The sequence below is a fragment of the Spermophilus citellus genome (assembly GCF_964194105.1).
Source record: "Spermophilus citellus genome assembly, chromosome: 9".
NCBI classification, from domain to species: domain Eukaryota; kingdom Metazoa; phylum Chordata; class Mammalia; order Rodentia; family Sciuridae; genus Spermophilus; species Spermophilus citellus.
In genome coordinates, this window is record NC_138191.1 from 7890944 (window position 1) to 7909979 (window position 19036).

Below are 19036 nucleotides of genomic sequence, written 5' to 3' on the forward strand. Positions count from 1 at the left end.
GAAAGGGAGATGAACTGAGCCCTGCCTGTGCTGGCCCTTGGCTTCGTGGCTGTTGGGTAAGAAGCCAGACCAGTCAGCAATGACAAGAAGTGTGGAAAGGGTGACATTAGGTCAGTGTCCTACAGGAAAGGACCCTGAAGGCAGTGACACACGAGTTGAACTCTGGAGAAGATACAGTTGGTTAGAAGTAGAGGAGTGTTCTGGTAGGTGGGGCAGACACATCAGTGGTTCAGCATGGCTGAGGCCTTGTAGCAGTGTGGTTAAAAGCACAGGCACTGGGCACTTGGGTCACATTGGCTCACTTTTTTGAGACTCAGGTTTCCCCTCAGTAGAGCAGGGATGACCGGCACCTACCCAGAGGGTCGTCCTGAGGATTGAGTTCATACGACTAAGCGGACCGAAGAAAACCAGCACGTCGTAAGTGCTCCGAATGCCTCGCTATTCTGGTTGCAGCTTAGGTAGGGCCCGGGAGTGCCGGCAGGCCTCTGTGGTGAAGGACGAGGCTGCAAGGGCCAGATTATTAGAGGCCTTCCAAGCAAGGCTGCGTCAGAGGAAATGGGGAGCCACGGGAGGCTTTATTCCCTAGTAATAGCCTTAGCCCACGACTAAGGCCGGGCGGCCTCATCCTCCCTCCTCCTCCTCTGTTCCCCCTACCCTTGTTCCCAGACCCATGGTGTTCTCACCTCCAGGCTCGGTCTCCTCCTCAGTCTCTCCTCTTTGTGAAAAATTCAGTACTTACCATCCAATTCTGAGCACTGAGAGGTCAACTTAGGCTGGCAAAGCCTGTTGCTTAGAATCCGCAAAACTCTGTGTTCAAGTCCGTTCCTAAAACAAGCCTTTCTTTCCCTTTAACAATGACAGAAGCAAGAGGGACTTAACTGAACCTGTTCCATCTTCCTGACCTGAGTTACTCTAGGCAGTCCATCAGGGAGCCTGTCGTTTTGTCCCCCTCCTACCCCCACTTCCAATGGGCTGAGTCTTCCTGAACAGATATTGCTCTGAAGGGTAGTTTCTCTGATGGCCTTCCGTGCATGCCCCTCATCGGCCTGGTCCAAACTCTTGTAAAGCACCCAGGATGGTTATTGCCAGAAGAAAAAAAAAATGCAAAATGTGGGATCTTCTAAGATCCTTCCTAATCCACTTGCCTCTTCACCTGCACCCTTACCACTCAGTCACACCCTTCTACAACTCCTACCTTTTAGTAGAAGCCAAACCTAACACCTGGCATGTTGGGACCCTCAAAAAGTCATCTTGCCTTTCTCCCATGGGTAAAATGAGATTCCTGTTGGCACCTTTTCCCTTGAAGTGTTATATGATGTTCAAAACCCACGAAGACTCCCTTCTTCCCCTTGGACTCTTGTTCTACTAGGAAATACTGTTTCCCTGGCACAGGCACATCCTGAATTTAAAGACAAGAAAACCAACCATGAAACGATCTTTATTGAGAGCCACATACCATAACGTCCTTCCAGAGTGATTTTACTTCAGTAGTTTCTGTTAGAAGTCCAGAATGTTTTCATTGCCCCAAAATGAATTGCCTGGGCACCACCAATCTCTGTCTGGTCCCTCTGGATCTGCCTCTCCTGGAATTCTCACATACATGGCGTCACGCGGTCTGTGGCCTTCTGTGCCTGCCTCTGCTATGTACTCGGATGGACCCTGAAAACAATCTCCAGACAGAAACTCCCCTCGGGGTCCCTGGCTTCAGTTTCCTTTATCGGGCAGCAGCCACCCACTCAAGGAAAATGACAAGCTCCACCACAGTTGAGAGCTATTCCTCCCCATGTGGGTGCCCAGGCAGAAGAAGAAAAAATTGTGCGGGGTTAGGGATTTAGCTCAGAGGCAGAGCGCTTGCCTACTGCCTATTGCCCCCTGGGTTCCGGCCTCAGCCTGGGGGGAAAAGGACTAAAAAAAACAAAACAAAAAAAAAAAAGTGTGGACTGGGGGAGCTGGTGCGGACCCTGCAAATCCTTTGGCCACAGAGTATAATGAACAACAAAATCAGCACTCCACAAACATTACTTAAAAGTACTTTTTTTTTTTTTTATTTAACTTTAATTTCTGAGGTAAAATACTTTTTTCTTTCAACTTCCATAACAAAATACAGAGCTATCAGATACCCCTGGAAAAAATATGTATATTATACATATATTTCTATAACATTACATCATATATATATAATATATATGCAAAAATTTGAAGACTTTATAGAAAGCGGAACATCTAAAAGGCACTGCACAATGGAGTTAAGATTACTTACATTTTATGTACATATACACACTTTATTCTGCGTAAGCGGATAACTAGTGAAGTTATCTTTCACACGTGAATGTCTCATCCACAAATCCCTGCATCACAATTTTATAACTCAAAGAATGCCTAAATATTTCAAAACAAATTAACTGGTTAACTTCTTCCCTGCCCCAAGAAGAAACTAAAAATGGAACAGTTCTTTAAAAAACTCAAAGTTTTCTTTCAAAACACATAAATATGTATGTTCCATTACTGTTTACAAAACAAAAAGCACAACATAATTATGGAATAAATAAATGACAAGGGATAAACAGCCAACTGACTCTAACCACTTGGTGAGAAGTGATATACCTCAACTACTTTTTTAATGCTTCTAAAAGTTTCTTGGCCCATGGGTCGCTAGGATGCAATAGTTTCCCTATATTAGTGAGGTGGGTTTAATGCAGCACAGCTTGGTAATTAGGGTGGAGGGACTTGGTGAATGGTTTATAGTTCACCTCTATCCTTCTTCAGGAAAAAAGGTGAGCTCAGCAAGGCTGGGTGCTCTTAAAAGATCTCGACTGTTTTCTATAGCTACAAAAGCAATCTGTTTACATGAATAAGTTCTTGATTAATGAAATTTCATTATGTTTACAAAGTTTTAAACATTTGGCACAGCAAAACTTGGAAAAAATGGGAGACACGACATAGGTCCGGTTTTTGTCTCCCCTTCTTCCACATGCTGCTGGACAGTGATGAGATGCTCACGGAAGAGAAAGGCCTGGCTTTGTACCAGGTTGGTGACAGGAGCTGCTAGGAGTGCGCTGGGGAGGAGAAAAAACTCTCACTCCTCTGCTCCAGGAAATATCAACAATCTCCACATTCCCTGGTCCACTTCCTGAGCAAGCCCAAGTTCGGCTCTATAGAAGCCCCCCCACCCCCAAACCCCAGTGTGCAGTGCAAATCAAACAACAGTTACTGGTGGAATGGCAATCAAAGAAAACAGTTAAACACCAAACAACTTCTTAAAGCCAAAAAACATATTTCATGGAGTTGAACATTTTGAGTATGATTTTTCAAGTGTAAAAGCAGTGACTTTTTGTTCAAACAGAAGCAGCATCTAGGAATTAATTCTGGCACTTGGGTTCTAGGGGGTTACAGGTATGCATCATTGATTTTCTTCCCTCTCTTATTTTAAAGGCCTCGTGTTTCTATTCCTGAGTTCATACCGACACCTGCTGGCCCTCCCCTGTAGTGGACAGTGGGTGGCCAGCTGGCCTCCCTGGTTAGATCGGGCAATGCCAAGCAGAGAGCCCTCATCCACCTGCCGGGCCTGCTTTTGAAGTCAGAGGTAAATCGAGGTGCAGAGAAGGAAACTGGTAAAAACACAACCGCCAAGGCAGCCTGACTAAGCCTGAGTCTTAGGGACCACACTCAATTCCTTTCCTGGGCAAAGATGAGTCACTTAGGGAACTTGGATCAAGTTCAGTTGCATGCCAAGAAATAGCATGCTGGACTCAAGTCATCCCAGGCCATCTCGTGTCTCTCACCTGCTCTAACCTTTCCTAAATCCCTGTCTCATGCACATACTCCAGTTTTAAAAAGAAAAAAACACCCCACTATTAAAAGAACTCTCAAAGGTTCCCTAGTTATGTCTCTCAGGCCAAGGTGAAGTCAGGATTTTCTCCAGTTCCTAGACACCACCCCTTACCCTCAACAGACAGTGCATTATTTCCCTCCCTCCGCTTGGCTGGCAGCTGGATCTGAGCCACAGCCAGGAGTTTACGTTCATGTACACTAAGGAGGTACGTGCACACACACAAAAGGTTGGCTGCTGTTACTTTCTCTCTGCCCCTAGTTTTTTCTTTTCTTCTTATTGTGGTGCTGGGATCACACCCAGGGCCCTCTGCATGCTAGGCAAGTGCTGTACTAGAGAGCTACATCCAGCCTTAGTCTTTTGCTTCACATAAGATCAATACTTTCCCTTTCCTTTGAAGTTGTTGGAAGAGAATTTCCCACAAAGAGACAATTCCTGTCTGGAGTCTCAAGCAAGACAGTCGATCAGGAGGCTCAGAACAATGCGGGCAAATGGGGCGGCAAGAAGGGCACCATCGCAGGACAGACATCAACCTTTACTCACACCAGGCCTGTGGCCTCTGGCTGCCTTCAGCGTCTTTCCACCTCTTCCTTTGCTCATGACAAACATCCACTTGTTCCCCCAGCTACTTTCTGTGCTTCCAGGTACCATCTGCCCTGAGCTCCCACGACCCTGCCTTTCTGCTACCCATTCCGACAACATCAAGAGGGAGTGACTAAATACCAGCTAGGAATTGAAGCAAGTCTCAACATTCCTGGATTATCTGAAAAGCTGTCCATGCCCTTTACAGGTTTATGTTGACAGACCCGTATCTCTTGAAGTATGTTCATAGTTAAGGCTCGACTTCAGAAAATGATAAGAGGACCAGACACAATGGAAAGACATCTTCAGCAATGTTGTCATGCCTTCTCAGTGAACTTGCTCACAGTCAAACTTTGATTTGGCTTCCCAAACCCACAATGGAAAAGAACAATGAGGATCACGTTTTTCATTTGTTTTGTTTTTAAAGGCATTGGGTTACTTCCTCCTGCCCTCTTCTTTCTTCCCTGAACAAGAGTTTGCAACTCCTCATGGCTTCTTAATAGGTGAAGTAGGTAAAAAGTCCAAGGAGCTCGCAGCAAGGTTTCCTGCCCCAACCCTGCCCCTGAGAGGGGGCCAGCTCCGTGCCTCAGCCCCACTCTAACTGGCAGTACACTCATGTGTCCTGAAAGCAGTTTTTAAAAAGGAAAAGAGAAATGGCAAATAACAACTAGAGAAAAGAGAGAGAAAAAGGAAAATTGACATCTGAACATCCCTCCCCACCCCTAAGACTGAAATTACCTTATTCCTCCCTTGAAATAATTATAAAGTAACATTTCAGGCAAAATACTTAGTATTAATGGTCTCTCACTGCACAACCTCCCAGCCAGGACCTTTCCCTTTTAAGTCTCTCTCTGCGAGCACAGAAACCCATTAATGGCTTTTCATACATAAATACAATAGAAAAGAAAAAGCCTGGAACCCAAACTACTGCAGGACCAAAAAGTACCTGGGCCCTTTAGGAGTTTCCTTGTCAGGAAGTGTAAGCCTCAAACGGAAAACAGGCTCCTTCCCCTTTCAGTTCACATACCCTCTCTGTGTCCTACTACTCACCAGGAAAAAAAAAAGTGTGTTCACATCTGACCTAATTTACAACAGAAGACACCCATCCCATCCCCAACAGAAAAGTATGAGTCTATGCCCCAGATGATCAAACCAGCCTAACTCCCGCCCCCCGCCCCCCAGATCTTGCTACATAAATACATGTATGTATTTGACTACAATATAAACAGCTCCCGGCCCACTTGCAGTTCTAGGCATCTGCGGCTGCTGTTGCCAAGCCCCGGGGTCCTGACCCGTTCCAGAGGAACTTGCCCTTCTTACTCAGCTCCCGGGCTTCAGGGTCATCGTTCCAGCGCCTCTTCAACCGAAGCTTGGGGGGCATCAAAGCGTCTTCTTTCTTCTCTGGTGCACTGGGCTCTTTGCCAGACCTGTCCTCACTGTCTTCAGTCACCTCTAGGGGTTCTTCACTGGCGGTGCTGGTGGGGCCTGGGGGCCAGGTGGGTGGGGCAGCAGGGCGCGCAAAGACGGTACCTTTCCCTTCTTCCGTGGTCCTGCTCGGCACGGTGCCCTCTTCTTGAGGGTGCTCCTCCTTCTCCTGGGCTGGCTGCCTGAGGCTCTCAGGATCCTTCTCGGCTGTGGGCTCCACCTTAATTCGCGGGGGCACAGGAGCCATGGTGGGTGCGGCAGCAGGTGCCGACTCCTCGCTGCTCTCTACCCTCTCACGGTTCTTGCGCCCAGCGGGCGGGGGCTGCAGCTTGATAGAAAACGGAGTGGACTCCTCGGGATGCACTTGGCATTGCAGTGGCGGAACCATGAGCCCAGGGTAGCGGGGGAAAGTCCGAGGGCTCAGGTGGTAGTTGAATACGGAGCAGGCTTGAGAATGAAGGTAGTGTTTCATTTCTTCTGGGTTGAAGGAGAAGCAACTATTGCTGGTGAAGGGGCTCAGACCCGGGGAGGGGCTGTAGGAGAAGATGGTGGGAGTCAGGGAGAGGGCTGGTGAAATGGGGACATTGAGGACACCTCCACGGCCAGGGATGGGAGAGACAGCGAAGGGGCTGTGGGGGTCAGGGTACATCCCGGGCCTAGTGAACAGAGGAAGCATTATGTCGGGCTTGCGTTTCTGGTGGCCCAGCCCGCCTCCACCGACAGCATTCCGGGAAGACATGAGGTCCACGCCCCGGCGCCAGTCGGCAGCTGAGCCATCCTCCAGCTCCGGAAGCTCCACCTTCCTATCAGTGCCATTACTCTCGTGGCCAGAAGCAGTGAGGGAGCTGGCAGAGAACCGGCTGGGCTGCACATCACCAGTCGGAGAATGGGTGTCCAGGGGTGAGAAGTGGAAGCGGGAAGAGGCCGTTGGCACTGGAGGCGCGCTCTGAGGAACCACACCTGCAGCGGGGGAAAGACAAAGGCTCCGTTGGAGGTCTGGTTGCTCAGGCTGCTAGCATTTTTACTTGTGCTAATGAGGTACACAACAGATAGCCCCAACAGGCAACAAACATCTCAAATGGACCAAATCCCACAGTTCCCCACCTTCCCAGTAACGACCACAGCTCTCCCATTCAACTTAGTTGCCATCTTTCTCCAGCTCCTTAAGTTGTCTTCACACTACTCCTTAGTATCTGCAATGTTCTTTATTTGTTGATATTAATACTTTAAAACATAAATTCACCAGGCAGAGACTTCCAATAGTCCACAACTGTCTTCCCAGCAATTCAAGGCTTAACAATTAGTAGGTGCTCAATAAGTATTAAGTGAATGATTGAATGGGATACAACAGCAACCTTCTCTGCAACTCCAAGTATTGTGTAGGTGTCACCTGTCTCAATTTGCAGCTGTGCAAATAACCTTTTCTTGTTCTCATAATTCTGACTATACGTATAAAGCAAGCAAACCTAAACAAACAAAACCGGAAATAATATATATATGTAAAGCCATGCAAGACCCTGCACCTCACATATATGGACATGAACAAGACCATATTTTAATGAAAATAGATTAGTAAAAAAATAATTGTTTCTTAAGGTAAGTTCTTGTGGTATACATTTGGAACTTTTGATAAATAATCATTACCTCAGAGATTCAAATATTTTCCAATCTCTACAAATTTATACCTCTGATCATTTTATAAAATGATCTTCATTCCTACTCCACTTTTGAGCACTGAGGATGCTGGAAGAAAACCTAGGACCTGCTCCTCCCTCTCCTAAGTTCAACTGTTAAAATGTGAAACTCTAAGTGGAAGCTAACACTATTAACCATACCAACTTGAGAGGAACATAAAATTCTCAACTTCTCCCCAAAAGTTCCTTTAAGGCCCGAGAAAGGAACGCCACCTGAGGCCTCGGGACCCCACAGGTTCCTGGAGGTTCTGGTGGCTTCCATCATGATGATGTAATAAGGGTTCTTGATACTCTGAGGCAGGCATAAAAGAAGAAAAAAAGGAAGGGGGGAAAAATAAAGACCAGCAAAAGTCTGGTGGTCTAGGAGAGAAAACGAAAAGAGGCAAGACACAGTGTGGTTAGGAACTGGTCCCAGTTAGCTCCAGTCTCCTATGCTTGCTATTGGAAAAACCCTCAGCTGTGACTGGAGTAGGCTGGTATGTGTGAGACAGCTTCTAGGCACACGTGGCTAACGCTGCCAGAGCAGCACTGCCCAAAGGGATGTTTCACAGAAAACTGTCTGCAGGACTCTTTTATTTTAAAGCCCCTTTACTTAATCTTAATTTAGGAAAGACAGAGAAATGGCTCTGCATAGGATTTGAGGAGAGCCAAGAGTCCCAGGACGTAAGTCTCTTTTTCTCAGTCTATCACAGTGACTAAATCCTAACCTTTTTGATTCTTTTGATCCTTGGCTTTTATAAAGAGTACATTCAATCAAAAGCAACAATCCCACTTGTATATACTCAGAAGAACAAAATAAGTCATAAGGATAATGTGGAAAGGAAGGAAAGTTCTGTCTCCTAAGCAATTTAGAAAACTGGTTAAATCAGGGCTGGGGATATAGCTCAGAGGTAGGGTGCTTGCCGTTTTTTTAAACAGGCAATATCTCAGTCTTTACACATACTAAGGCATGCTATAAATCTGTAAGGAAAAATAATACACAGCATTTTCCAAATGCTCTGGATCAGGGAGGGGGAAGGGGAAGGATGGTGGAATAGAGCCATGTTGGAAAGGTAGAAATCTGGTCCCTTCCCTCTGATTATATTATATATTAAGATATAAAATCCAAGATTTTGCCAGGGAAAAGAATTTGTCCCCCCCCCCCCCGAAAAAAAAAGGTTTGAATGAATATTATTGCTCTGAAAGAAAATTGCCTTAGTAAAACCATCACAAGATTTGAATAGTCGAGTTGGAAAACTGAGGTCTGAATCTTACTTCTGGTACCTTCTATCTTGTGGCTAGTACAAATAAGTTTTTTTGGTTTTGTTTAATAGCTTTATTTTTATGTGGTGTCGAGGATCGAACCCAGGGCCTCAAGCATGCTAGGTGAGCACTCTGCTGCTGAGCCACAACGCCAGCCCCAAATTGGAGTTTCTGATTGCCCTCTGGCAACAGTGTAAATAACAAGGTCTTTACCTATGTTCAAACCCTGGTTCTAGCTGGACAATTCACCTCTCTGTGCCTCAGTTTCCTTACCTGTAAAATAGGTGGCAATAAGACCATTCCTAATGTTATGAGAAATAAAAAAAATTAAAATTTGTAAAGCCCTTGGAATAGTACTAGCACATAGCAAATTGCATGTAGTTGTTAAAATAATTTTTTCTTAGATAAATAATCATGATTCAAAAATTAAAATTTTGAAGTACATGTATCATTCAACTATGAACCACATGTTTGGTAACAGTGTTAGAGCACTGTTAAACTTCCTGGGTGTGGTAACGTTATTGTGGTTATGGAAAAGAATGTCCTTGTTCCTGGGAGATACATGCTGAAGTACATGGGGTGAAGTGCCATGATGTCTGCAACATAATCTCAAAAGATTTAAAAAGTATATATAAATAGAAAGAGATAAAACAAATGTGGCAACAATGTTAACCATTAGTGAATCTAGATAAAGGACATGTGGGTGTTCACTGTTATTAATACAATTTTTCTGAGATTTGAAGTCTTCCAAAACAAACAATCGAAAAACTGGGGTGGGGTGGGAATAGGGAGAATAGCCCAAGAGATCTCAAGTCCATCCCTGAATAGTCTGTCCTGCCTTTTATCCTCTAAGAGGTAACTATTTTTACTAGTACTTTTTCAATGTTTTTTATTTTTATTTTTTGGTACCAGAAATCAGACCCAAGGGTGCTTAGCCACTGAGCCACATCCCCAGCCCTTTTATTTTTATTTTGAGACAGGGTCTCACTAAGTTGCTCAGGGCCTTGCTAAGTTGCTGAGGCTGGCTTTGAATTTGTGATCCTCCTGCTTCAGCCTCCTGAGCTGCTAAAATTACAGGCATGTGCCACCGTGCCCAGCTTCAATGTTTCTTATGCAGACACAAGTAGATATTAAAATACATTATTAAATGTATCTTATAGGATATATTTTAAATACCCAGTGCCTCATACATGTAAGGCAAGTGCTCTGCCACTGAGCCACAATCCCAGCCCTGTAAGATGTATTTTATAGGATGCTACTAATGATAAAAATGAGTTACTATATGTAGAAGTACTTTGAACACTACCTACACATGAAATACACTACAATAAACTGTTAAAAAAGTGAAATTATAGGGGAAGAGAAAAGAATATTTACCCTCTTATTCTATAAACTTCTATATTATTTAGTTATGTTACTATCAGGGATGTACCACCTTTCTTTTTAAAACACAGACCAAAGTACCAATCCACCTTGCAGAAACCTTTAAAGTCTCTAGGATCTAAATTCACACAGCTCTACTTAAAGCACTTGCATTTTACAATTGTGTTAAACCTAGTATATATTTTTCCTGCTAAATTCTGTAGTTCTTGAAGGAAACAATTCTCCCATCATTTTTTTTTCTTTAGGGTTTAACACATTATCTGTTGAACAAATGAATAAAACTCAATTGAGATTTTGGAATGTATGAATTATTAAATAAGAGCTAAATTTCAACAGTTCATTCTCTCAGGAACTGTTTCCTGATAAACTGTTCAACAGATAACTATTCAATCTACTCTGATCAGTCATTGACTTTTATCATTCATAAAATGTGAATACTGAGACATATACTTTAATGGACTAGAAGATTTGAATAAGATAATTTGCCAAACTGCCAAGCAAAAGTACCTCCAATTAAGTAGATGTTCAATAAATGTTCCGTCCCTTTGTCATCATATTAACATTACTTAAACAATACTTGGCCTCTTTGGGCAAAAGTTCTCTATTAAAAAAAAACAATTCCAGGCTGGGGATGTGGCTCAAGCGGTAGCGCGCTCGCCTGGCATGCGTGCGGCCCGGGTTCGATCCTCAGCACCACATACAAACAAAGATGTTGTGTCCGCCGAGAACTAAAAAATAAATATTAAAAAAATTCTCTCTCTCTTTAAAAAAAAAAAAAAACAAAAAACAAAACAAAACAAAAAAAAAACAATTCCAAAGCTGGGCACTGTGGTGCATACCTACCTATAATCCCAGTGACTCAGGAGGCTGAGGTAGAAGGATTACAAATTCAAAGTCAGCCTCAGCAACTTAGCAAGACCTTGTCCTCTCTCCCCTGAAAAAAGCATGTGGCTCAGTGGTTAAGTGCCCCTGAATTTTCAACCCCCATGGGGGGGAAAAAAAAAGCAGCTCCTGTTCTTTGGAATTGTCTATACCTAAGGATGTGAGTAATGATAATGTATTCCTAAAATAAATGTATGCTGTTTTGCTTTCCCCATAAATTTCTGATTAGGGTCTTGAGGCTGTTAAGGATCAACTTTGATTCAATTGCTTTCAGGCAGACCATGTGTACCAGGCCACTACTATTAGATTTCCAGACCAGTCTTCACAGAGTAACAGTTTAGATTTCCTTGCCCTGCAAAAATAACCATATTTATCCCAGAGGTTGATGGACAGACATCCCATTTCAATTTGTCCAAGTGGCTGGCCTTCTGGGTTTTCAATTAAAAAAAAAAAATCAAGGACAGAAAAAAAAATACCAATTAAGCATTCTTTTGGGGGTGGGATAGATGAGTATGAACCCCAATACATTTTTCAATGACTGGTACTCCCATCTAAAGTGCCCGTACCTCTAGGTACATAGGGAAGGGGCAAAAGTGAGAAATAGAGGAAACAAGATTCCAGTGGCTAGAACAGGTCTGATTTCCTAATGCTGCTCCCTCAGGCACAAGGAAAGAAAACAGGTTGTAATTAGAGAGATGCATTCCAATACCACTTTTTTTTTTTTAAATGCATGCCCCAGGGACAGGAGGGAGTGGTTACAGAAAGAGAGATGAAACTGTAATGATAGCAGAGTGAAGCTAAAACTGCCCTAACTTGTTGTGTGTAGTAATTACATATCTGCAATGGATTTTAGCATTATATTCTCAGCCACACCCCCGCTCTAATTTTTCAGGTTTCTTCCAACTTTTCTCTGAGAAGTTGTATTACTACAGAATCAAGATCAACTTTCTTTGCCTTGACACACAGGCCACAAAGAGCAATGATGAATTGGTTGGAAAATTAATTAAATACAATTTATTTTCTTAAGTAGGGGAAGAATTGATATCTTTATAAAACCCAATAATCAAACATAAACAACAACATTTATAAGAGACTGCCTCTGCATTGAGAGGCAGATCTAAAGCCTCTGTGAGGAGCTGTGGTGAAAAGCTGTAACCTGGAGAGATGGAGGGGAAGCCCTGCTACACTTAAAAAAGGAAAGAAGGCTAAGTAACCCTAGAGTCTTGTTGTCTGAGGAGTTGCTGGTGCAGATCAAAGACACTACTTTTCACTGCAAACATGTGAACCTCTCCTTCTCTGATCAAGGATGCTGTGGTTTCGATGATTATTCACATGATAAGGGAGCGCTTGGTAGTTCATAGAAAATCGGAAGTATTTGTAGAAACAGGTTCTCATCTATGAAAGAGCCACTGGGCAGGGTGTTAAACTAAGTGTGTATCTTAAAAAAAAAGAATCAATGCAAACCTATGGAGCATCATTCCCAAACAGGATAGTTTAATAATATCTAGGAGATTACAAATAATATGCATAAAAGGTAACTAAGTAAACAAACCAAACAAATGTATCTTGTTATTGCATAGCCTATTACTCCCTCTAAGAGACGAATTAGTGGTGGTGGGGAGATGCCACAAGGTCCTGGGTTTAATCTCAGCACCACCAAAAAAAAAAAAAAAAAGAGAGAGATGAATGGGGAGAGACTTAGGAAGAACACAGAGGCAATTCAAGGGTTCACATTACTTCAGTGTTTCTAAAATCCCCTTTAATGTGTCATGTCTAAGAACTCGTTTTCTTTTTGGTATTGGGAATTGAACCCAGGGCAACAATCACTGGGCCACATCCCCAGCCCTCTTTTTAGATATATATTTTTAGAAACAGGGTCTCACTGAATTGCTTAGGGCCTTGCTAAGTTGCTGATGCAGACTTTGACCTTGTGATCCTCCTGCCTCAGCCTCCCAAGCAGCTGGGATTACAGGCAATGTGCCACCATGCCTGGATTAGAAGTGGTTTTCTGAAAATATTTAACTCAAAATTCACTACCAACCAAAGGAGTCTGCATCTTACCACTTGATCGAATGTTGATGAATGGGTAGTTGGGCATCACCAGTTTGTTGAAGTTAAATTTGTAAGTAAACCTTTTCCCTTTTGTTTTATGAAGGATCCTCTTGTTGTAATAGTATCTGCAAAAATGGGAATACTCGTCAATTTATCTTCAGGCTATTGACAGATTTTGATATATTTTAAATAATCACTAAGAATAACAATTCTTGCTGTAAGTATTACTTGCAAACATCTTCTTCATTCTTTTGCAGCCATTAGGTTAGAGTTGGAAGACCTAAGAGCTCACTTTTTCATTCAATTTTCAATTAGCTCTAGTCTTTGGCTACAGCTTTACATAGACTTCCTCACTTTAAGATCCTAAACACCTATCCTAGCTCTAATCACCTTTGTCCTCCATCTCTCTACAATTTCATTTCTAGTCTACTTCCTTCCAGTTCCATTCTATGTCACTAACTGCCTAGGTTCTGTCTGGCCCAGGTGGGGGCAGACACCTCTCCTAGGAGGTTGGATGCTCAAGGCACAAAGGAATGTAGAACTGTTTTATGGTGGCCAGTGAGACAATGGCATACCCTGATCTGGAAAATAGCAGCTAGCCTGGCCTGCTTCACTTTCAAAGACTCAAAGGGATGGGGGAGGATCCAGAAGAGTGCTGCACAGATTTTACGTTCAGGGTCACTAAGAATGAAGAAAGGCAGGGGAACTTTGACGTACATGGAACCTTTAGCCTGGCTTCTATTTAATAGCTCAGGTCATAAATTGCCTTCTGGCCCCTTGAGGGCTAAAGGGTTATGAAATTTTAAGACTGAAAAGAGGAAAAGAGAGCCTGAGAACTTATAGTAATCAAATTGTAGAGCAACCTATGTACTGACAACTGAGCCCACAGATTCAGTTCCTGAGTAGCTGGGTCAGCGCCATTCGGTGAGCCCTCCTCCTATGCTAGCTTCACCCCTTCCTAGCTTCTCCCAGGGGAGCCCAAATAAGAGAAATTCTAATAAACTCCCGACAGGGAAGTCTAAACGATTATAAACGAGCTCCAAACCATGTTTCACCACACACTCTCGCCCACTACAGAGCAGAAGCGGCTGTCTATCAGGATCCAGTGCCAGCCACATTGGAATTCCCTCCTACATAGAACCAAAGATATGTCTTTTCTCCTCCTGTGCCTGTGCTACTAGGATTCAACAGCTCTGACTCCCACTTTAAAAGCACTGAGAGAGTGCTGTCTCTTATCACCTGATACCCTTTTTATCTAACATTCACCAAACTGCCTAGTCTCCTTCCAATCTGTTAACACCACAGATTTGAGAGTCCTTTCTTTTACCTGAGGGCTCGGCTCAGCTTGTCATAATTCATTTGTGGTTTGCATTTCCTGCGGCCCCAGAGGCGGGCCACCTCATCGGGATCCTTGATGACAAACTCCCCATACTCTCCCTGCTGCCAGGCGATGACATGGCGGAACTCCTCCTTCTGCAGCAGCTCCAGGATGAAGTGCCACAGCTGGATCTGCCGGGAGCCGGGGGACGACTCTGTTTTGTAGGCCCAGTCAGGAAACTGATACCCTTTAGTGTGAAAACAGCAAGATCAAAGTAGTCAGGAGCTAGGTACATACATACCAGCACCCCCAACTTCACATTCCACTGCTCAGAATCTCTAGAGTGCTTTGTAAACATGCCACAAACACCCTTTTAGTCATCTGGGGCTAACCGCAACAGAGGGAGAAAAGGACAGAGAAATGACTTATTCTTGTGGCAATCACTGAATCGGATAGAGTCTGGCAGCAGAACCCAGGTGCCCTAATCATTTACCTTTCCATACATTATTATATACCAAACCTACTCCCATGGGGGCACAAAAGTTCCAAAAGGAACAAATAGGAAAGATAAACTAATATTTTAGGAAAATACAGCTGAAAACTCCTCTTATCCTCAAGGTTGGAATTATTTTTCTTACAGGAAAGAGACTAAAACTTGAGATAATGGTGTGCTGATCAAATGTGTTCAATACACATTCAAAGGAAACAGGCCTACAACTGTCCCAGTCAGGAGGCTATCAGTCATGGAGTTACATTTGTGAACAAAATCCAAGTGCACAGAACAGGAACCACAGAGGGACATTCCAGGTGCATCAGAGATGATTAACTTCTGCTCACCTCCACCTCCTTCTGGCTTTTCCACGATGCTACAACCTGCTTTCATTTTCGCCCTCCTGCTGAGAGACACAAGCCATAGGATTACTTTAAGATGCTACTTATTTATTATGCTACTTATTTATTATCCTCCTGAGTTTTTCTGGCACAATCTTGCCCCAAACTTCCTTTTCCCTATCTTTCCTTTCTTATGCAACCCTCTGTCTTTCAAACATGTCATCTCTAAACTGCTAATCCGCAAGTCATCAAATGATGGTCCTCAGGTCATCAGCTTCAAAAGCCATAATTATCTCTCACCTGACTTTAAACCACAAAGTGTAAACACTGTCCTTAATATTTGCTTTCTTCCTCCTGACCAACCCTCCAAATGTTAAAAAAAAAAAAAGAAAAGAAAAAGGAAGGGTACAGTGAAATGGGTCCAAAAAGGCAGCCCAAACAAGTCAAACAGTTTGTCTTTTATTACTAGACAGGTTCACATGCCAAGATACACAAGCCTGAGTTCACCCAGATGTACCTGTTTAAAAAAGGATGAAAAAAATCCAAATCCATCTGATTCCCTCAAGAATGAACATCTGATTTTGATTTATTTTACTGAATTATGTGAGATGGAAGGAAAACTCCTCCTAGTCAGAAACTGTCCTCTTCCCCTTGAAAAATACTCTGGATACAGGAAGTAAACACACATATGTAGAGTCACTGTATAGGACATGGAGACAGACAGACAGACAGACACACACACACACACACATATACACACACTCCTCAAGTTTACTGAGAAAAAAATTTTATGTTATCTTTTAACTGGAAGGAAGGAGGGGGGAAAAGCAGCAGTCATTTCTGTGGTCCTTCTGGTCAATGAGTGGAGGGAGTCCTGCTATGAAGATCTGAATTCATCCCATCCAGATTTACAGTTCCTCAATAAATTTCCTGTTCCTAGCAGCAAGCAGCTTGGTGTCAGTGAGTCCCTTCAGCAAAGAGGAGGGAGGGGTGAAACTGCCAGAGGGAGATGAGGGCAGGAGAGGGCAGATTTACCCTCATTGTTCCCCAGGGTGGATGACAGGCCCTCAGCACCCATATTACAGGAGTCTAGAGGGAATGCAGGTGCCTCTTTGGCCCCAGGGTCGGGTGGGGACAAATTCCTAATCTTGGAAATCTCATCTTATTTGGGATTCCTCTAGATCCTTTTAATTTTCTTTCTCACCAGACATACAAGGAGACCAGTATCAGCCCATGAAACTACCAGGGGCCAGGGAGGAGATCAATAGCCCAAAGGAAGGAGAAAACAGACACAGACACACAGGCATACAGACACAGAGGCAGACACCCAGGCAAACAGACGCACACCATACACAATAACAAGGCACCAGGGCTGAGGCAGGAGTTTCCTCTCCCATTTCCGTGACAGTGAGGAAGGAAAAACAGTAATTTCCCCACGGTTGCAAGGAAGCCGCCCTGGACTCGAAACTACTGGATTGCTCTGTCCACTGCGGGGCCTTTACCCTGCTCCCAGGAATACCCTCGATCCCGCACCGCTAGAGGTGCAAACCCCGCTGCAACGATGACCTGATCTGGAAGCCCCTTCTGGATACCCCAGCTGTCCCAATGTGCCATCAAGGCCCTCTTCCAACAGCCCGGAGGCGCCTCTGCAAGCTCCTCACAAATTCACCCCGAGACTCCGTCCTAGCGGGACCAGAGACTCCCCTCCGCACCTCGGCCCCCTGCCCTGCCTCCGTTCGCGACCGTTCCCCGAGGGAGACATTCTCGGTCCGGCGCTGCGGACGTCCGCGGCAGCTCCCGGTGCCGGCCTCCTCGGCCCCCAGGGCCCCGGCGCCCCTCATCTCCCCCGGCCGGGTGTTCGCGAACGCTGCCGGGATCCCGGCCGCCTCGCAGACACGGGCCCCTTCCTCCCCCGCCCCCCGCGCAGGGTGAGGCCCGGCGGGGGTGGCACGGCCCGGGAGCGCCCCGGGCGCCGGGGACGCTGTCCCTGTCGGGGTCCGGGGCTGCTGGCCCCGAGGGGCCCGGCGGCCGCGGCGACGCGGGACTCACCTCTCTCCAGCACGGTCCGTCTTCGGTCCGGTCTCCTCCGCGGTGTCTCCAGCTCCTCCTCATCCACCCCAGCAGGAAGTGACCTCCTCGGCTGCTGTCGTCACTTCCATCTTGGGCGGGGGCGGGGGAGGAGGCGGCGCCCGCCCGCCCGCCGGCTCGGGGCCTCGCCGCGCCGCACCCAGCCGCCGCTCCTTTCCTTTCTCCCCGCGGCAGACGCCGACTTCCGCCCCCACTCCGCCCGGTGCGGCGCGTGCGTCACGTGCGTCACGTTGTGGGGGGCACGTTACGCACGCTCGCGGGGGCACCCCGGCCCGGTCGGGTGGCCGGAGCCGGACGTCGGGAGCCCGCGGGGCGACGGCGGCGCTGCGTGCCGGGCCACCTACCGCGGGCGGGCATCTCGCGACCCCACGAGAAGGGCTCGGGCACCCCGAGGAGAGGCCCACGTTTCCCCCAGAAAAGGGCTCGGCGACCTCCCAGGGAGGACCGCCCTCGAAATGGGAAGTAGGATCCGCAGACGCTGTCTCCACCGCCCCCCCCCAAAAAAAAGGGCCCTGGACGACACGTATAAAACGGAGCCGCGAAACCTGAGGCACAGGCTTTGGCAGCTGTCCCCGTGGAGACCGGGGAGTGACCGCCTCCCCGCGTCTCCCCGCCACTCTGCATTTCGTCCGAATTGGTTCCCAGCCGTTCAAACACTTCCCATGCCTTTCCCTTTTTGTTCCTGCTCGAGTAATTACAAATACCTTGTCCAAAGCCTGTGTTTTTCCCTGTAAGAAGTTTAATGGGAAAAGATCTCAAGCAGTTCAATTTTATGTCCAACCCCTACCCTCATAGATTCAAGTGGTGTCCAAGCCCTAATTTCACTCCAGGGGCATAGAGTGGGGATCAGAGAAGCTTAAATACATTTAGAATGAAAAATTAAATGTGGGGGAGGTGAAGATGAGAGATGGGACTGAAGATCGATTTTTTAAAAAAATAATACTATTATTTATTAATTTTTTAATGTGTTGCTAAGGATGGAACCCAGTGCTTCATACGTGCCAGGCAAGTGCTCTACCACTGAGCCACATCCCCAGTCCCTGAAGATCGATTTTGATCAAATTTATCAAAACTTTGTTTTGTAGCATTGGCCTAACACGCTTTTCCAACCTGTCGTACATGGATCGTGGCAATGTCAACATTAGTTGTTAGAAAAGTTGGTCTTCAATTTTGACATGTTACCAGCCATTCTGTAGGTGTGGCTAAATTGATGAGAAAGTTGGTTACCACTGGCCTAAAGTTGCCCTAAAACAGAAGGGAGAATAGCATTTCTAGTTAGGAAATTCTACATAGGTGAATAAAAGGAACAAAATTTAAGTGCCGCAGAGATGATTACCAGTATCTGAAAGTAGCCGGCAGGCTCTCTGAGTGTAGAAATAGTCTATCTTCTGCTTATTACCTAGAATAGTGTCTTAGCATGTAAATGTCAGCTGTTGGTGGAGCAGACCAAAATATTGGGGTTTAGCAAAATGAGGGAGATTATAGTTAGGTCCTCATGCCTCCAACTACTAGCTTTCTTGCCTCCTTAGGGAACTTCTCCGTGTCATTTTCTCATTTGTATGAAATAATACCTATGGAGTCTACTTATGTGGATACCTGTAAGTGTCTATAGAGGTATCTCATTGCAGTATAGTAAATATTACAAGTATTGCCTTGTATTAGATATGTTAATACATGCTGCATGTTCAGGATAGAGAACGGTACCTTGTT

At 45.3% G+C, this 19036-nt stretch overlaps 1 protein-coding gene across 3 annotated transcripts; it reads right to left on the reverse strand.

Moving 5' to 3' along the window:
• Positions 1–2042: 2042 nt before the first annotated feature.
• LOC308655418 (ETS translocation variant 3) lies at positions 2043–17492 on the reverse strand. 3 transcript variants are annotated; one of them, XM_081305533.1, is made up of 5 exons: positions 17288–17492; positions 15245–15300; positions 14417–14654; positions 13099–13214; positions 2044–6796 (listed from the first exon to the last, which is right to left on the reverse strand). In XM_081305533.1, exons 2-5 carry the CDS (start codon positions 15288–15290, stop codon positions 5661–5663), a joined length of 1536 nt encoding a protein of 511 aa, XP_081161659.1. In that variant the 5' UTR covers positions 15291–15300; positions 17288–17492; the 3' UTR covers positions 2044–5660. The 3 variants fall into 3 exon arrangements, with proteins under 3 accessions (XP_081161660.1, XP_081161659.1, XP_081161658.1); XM_081305532.1 differs by having other exon boundaries at positions 15245–15303; positions 17288–17491; XM_081305534.1 differs by lacking the exon at positions 17288–17492 and having other exon boundaries at positions 2043–6796; positions 15245–15299.
• Between the last annotated feature and the right edge of the window lie 1544 nt (positions 17493–19036).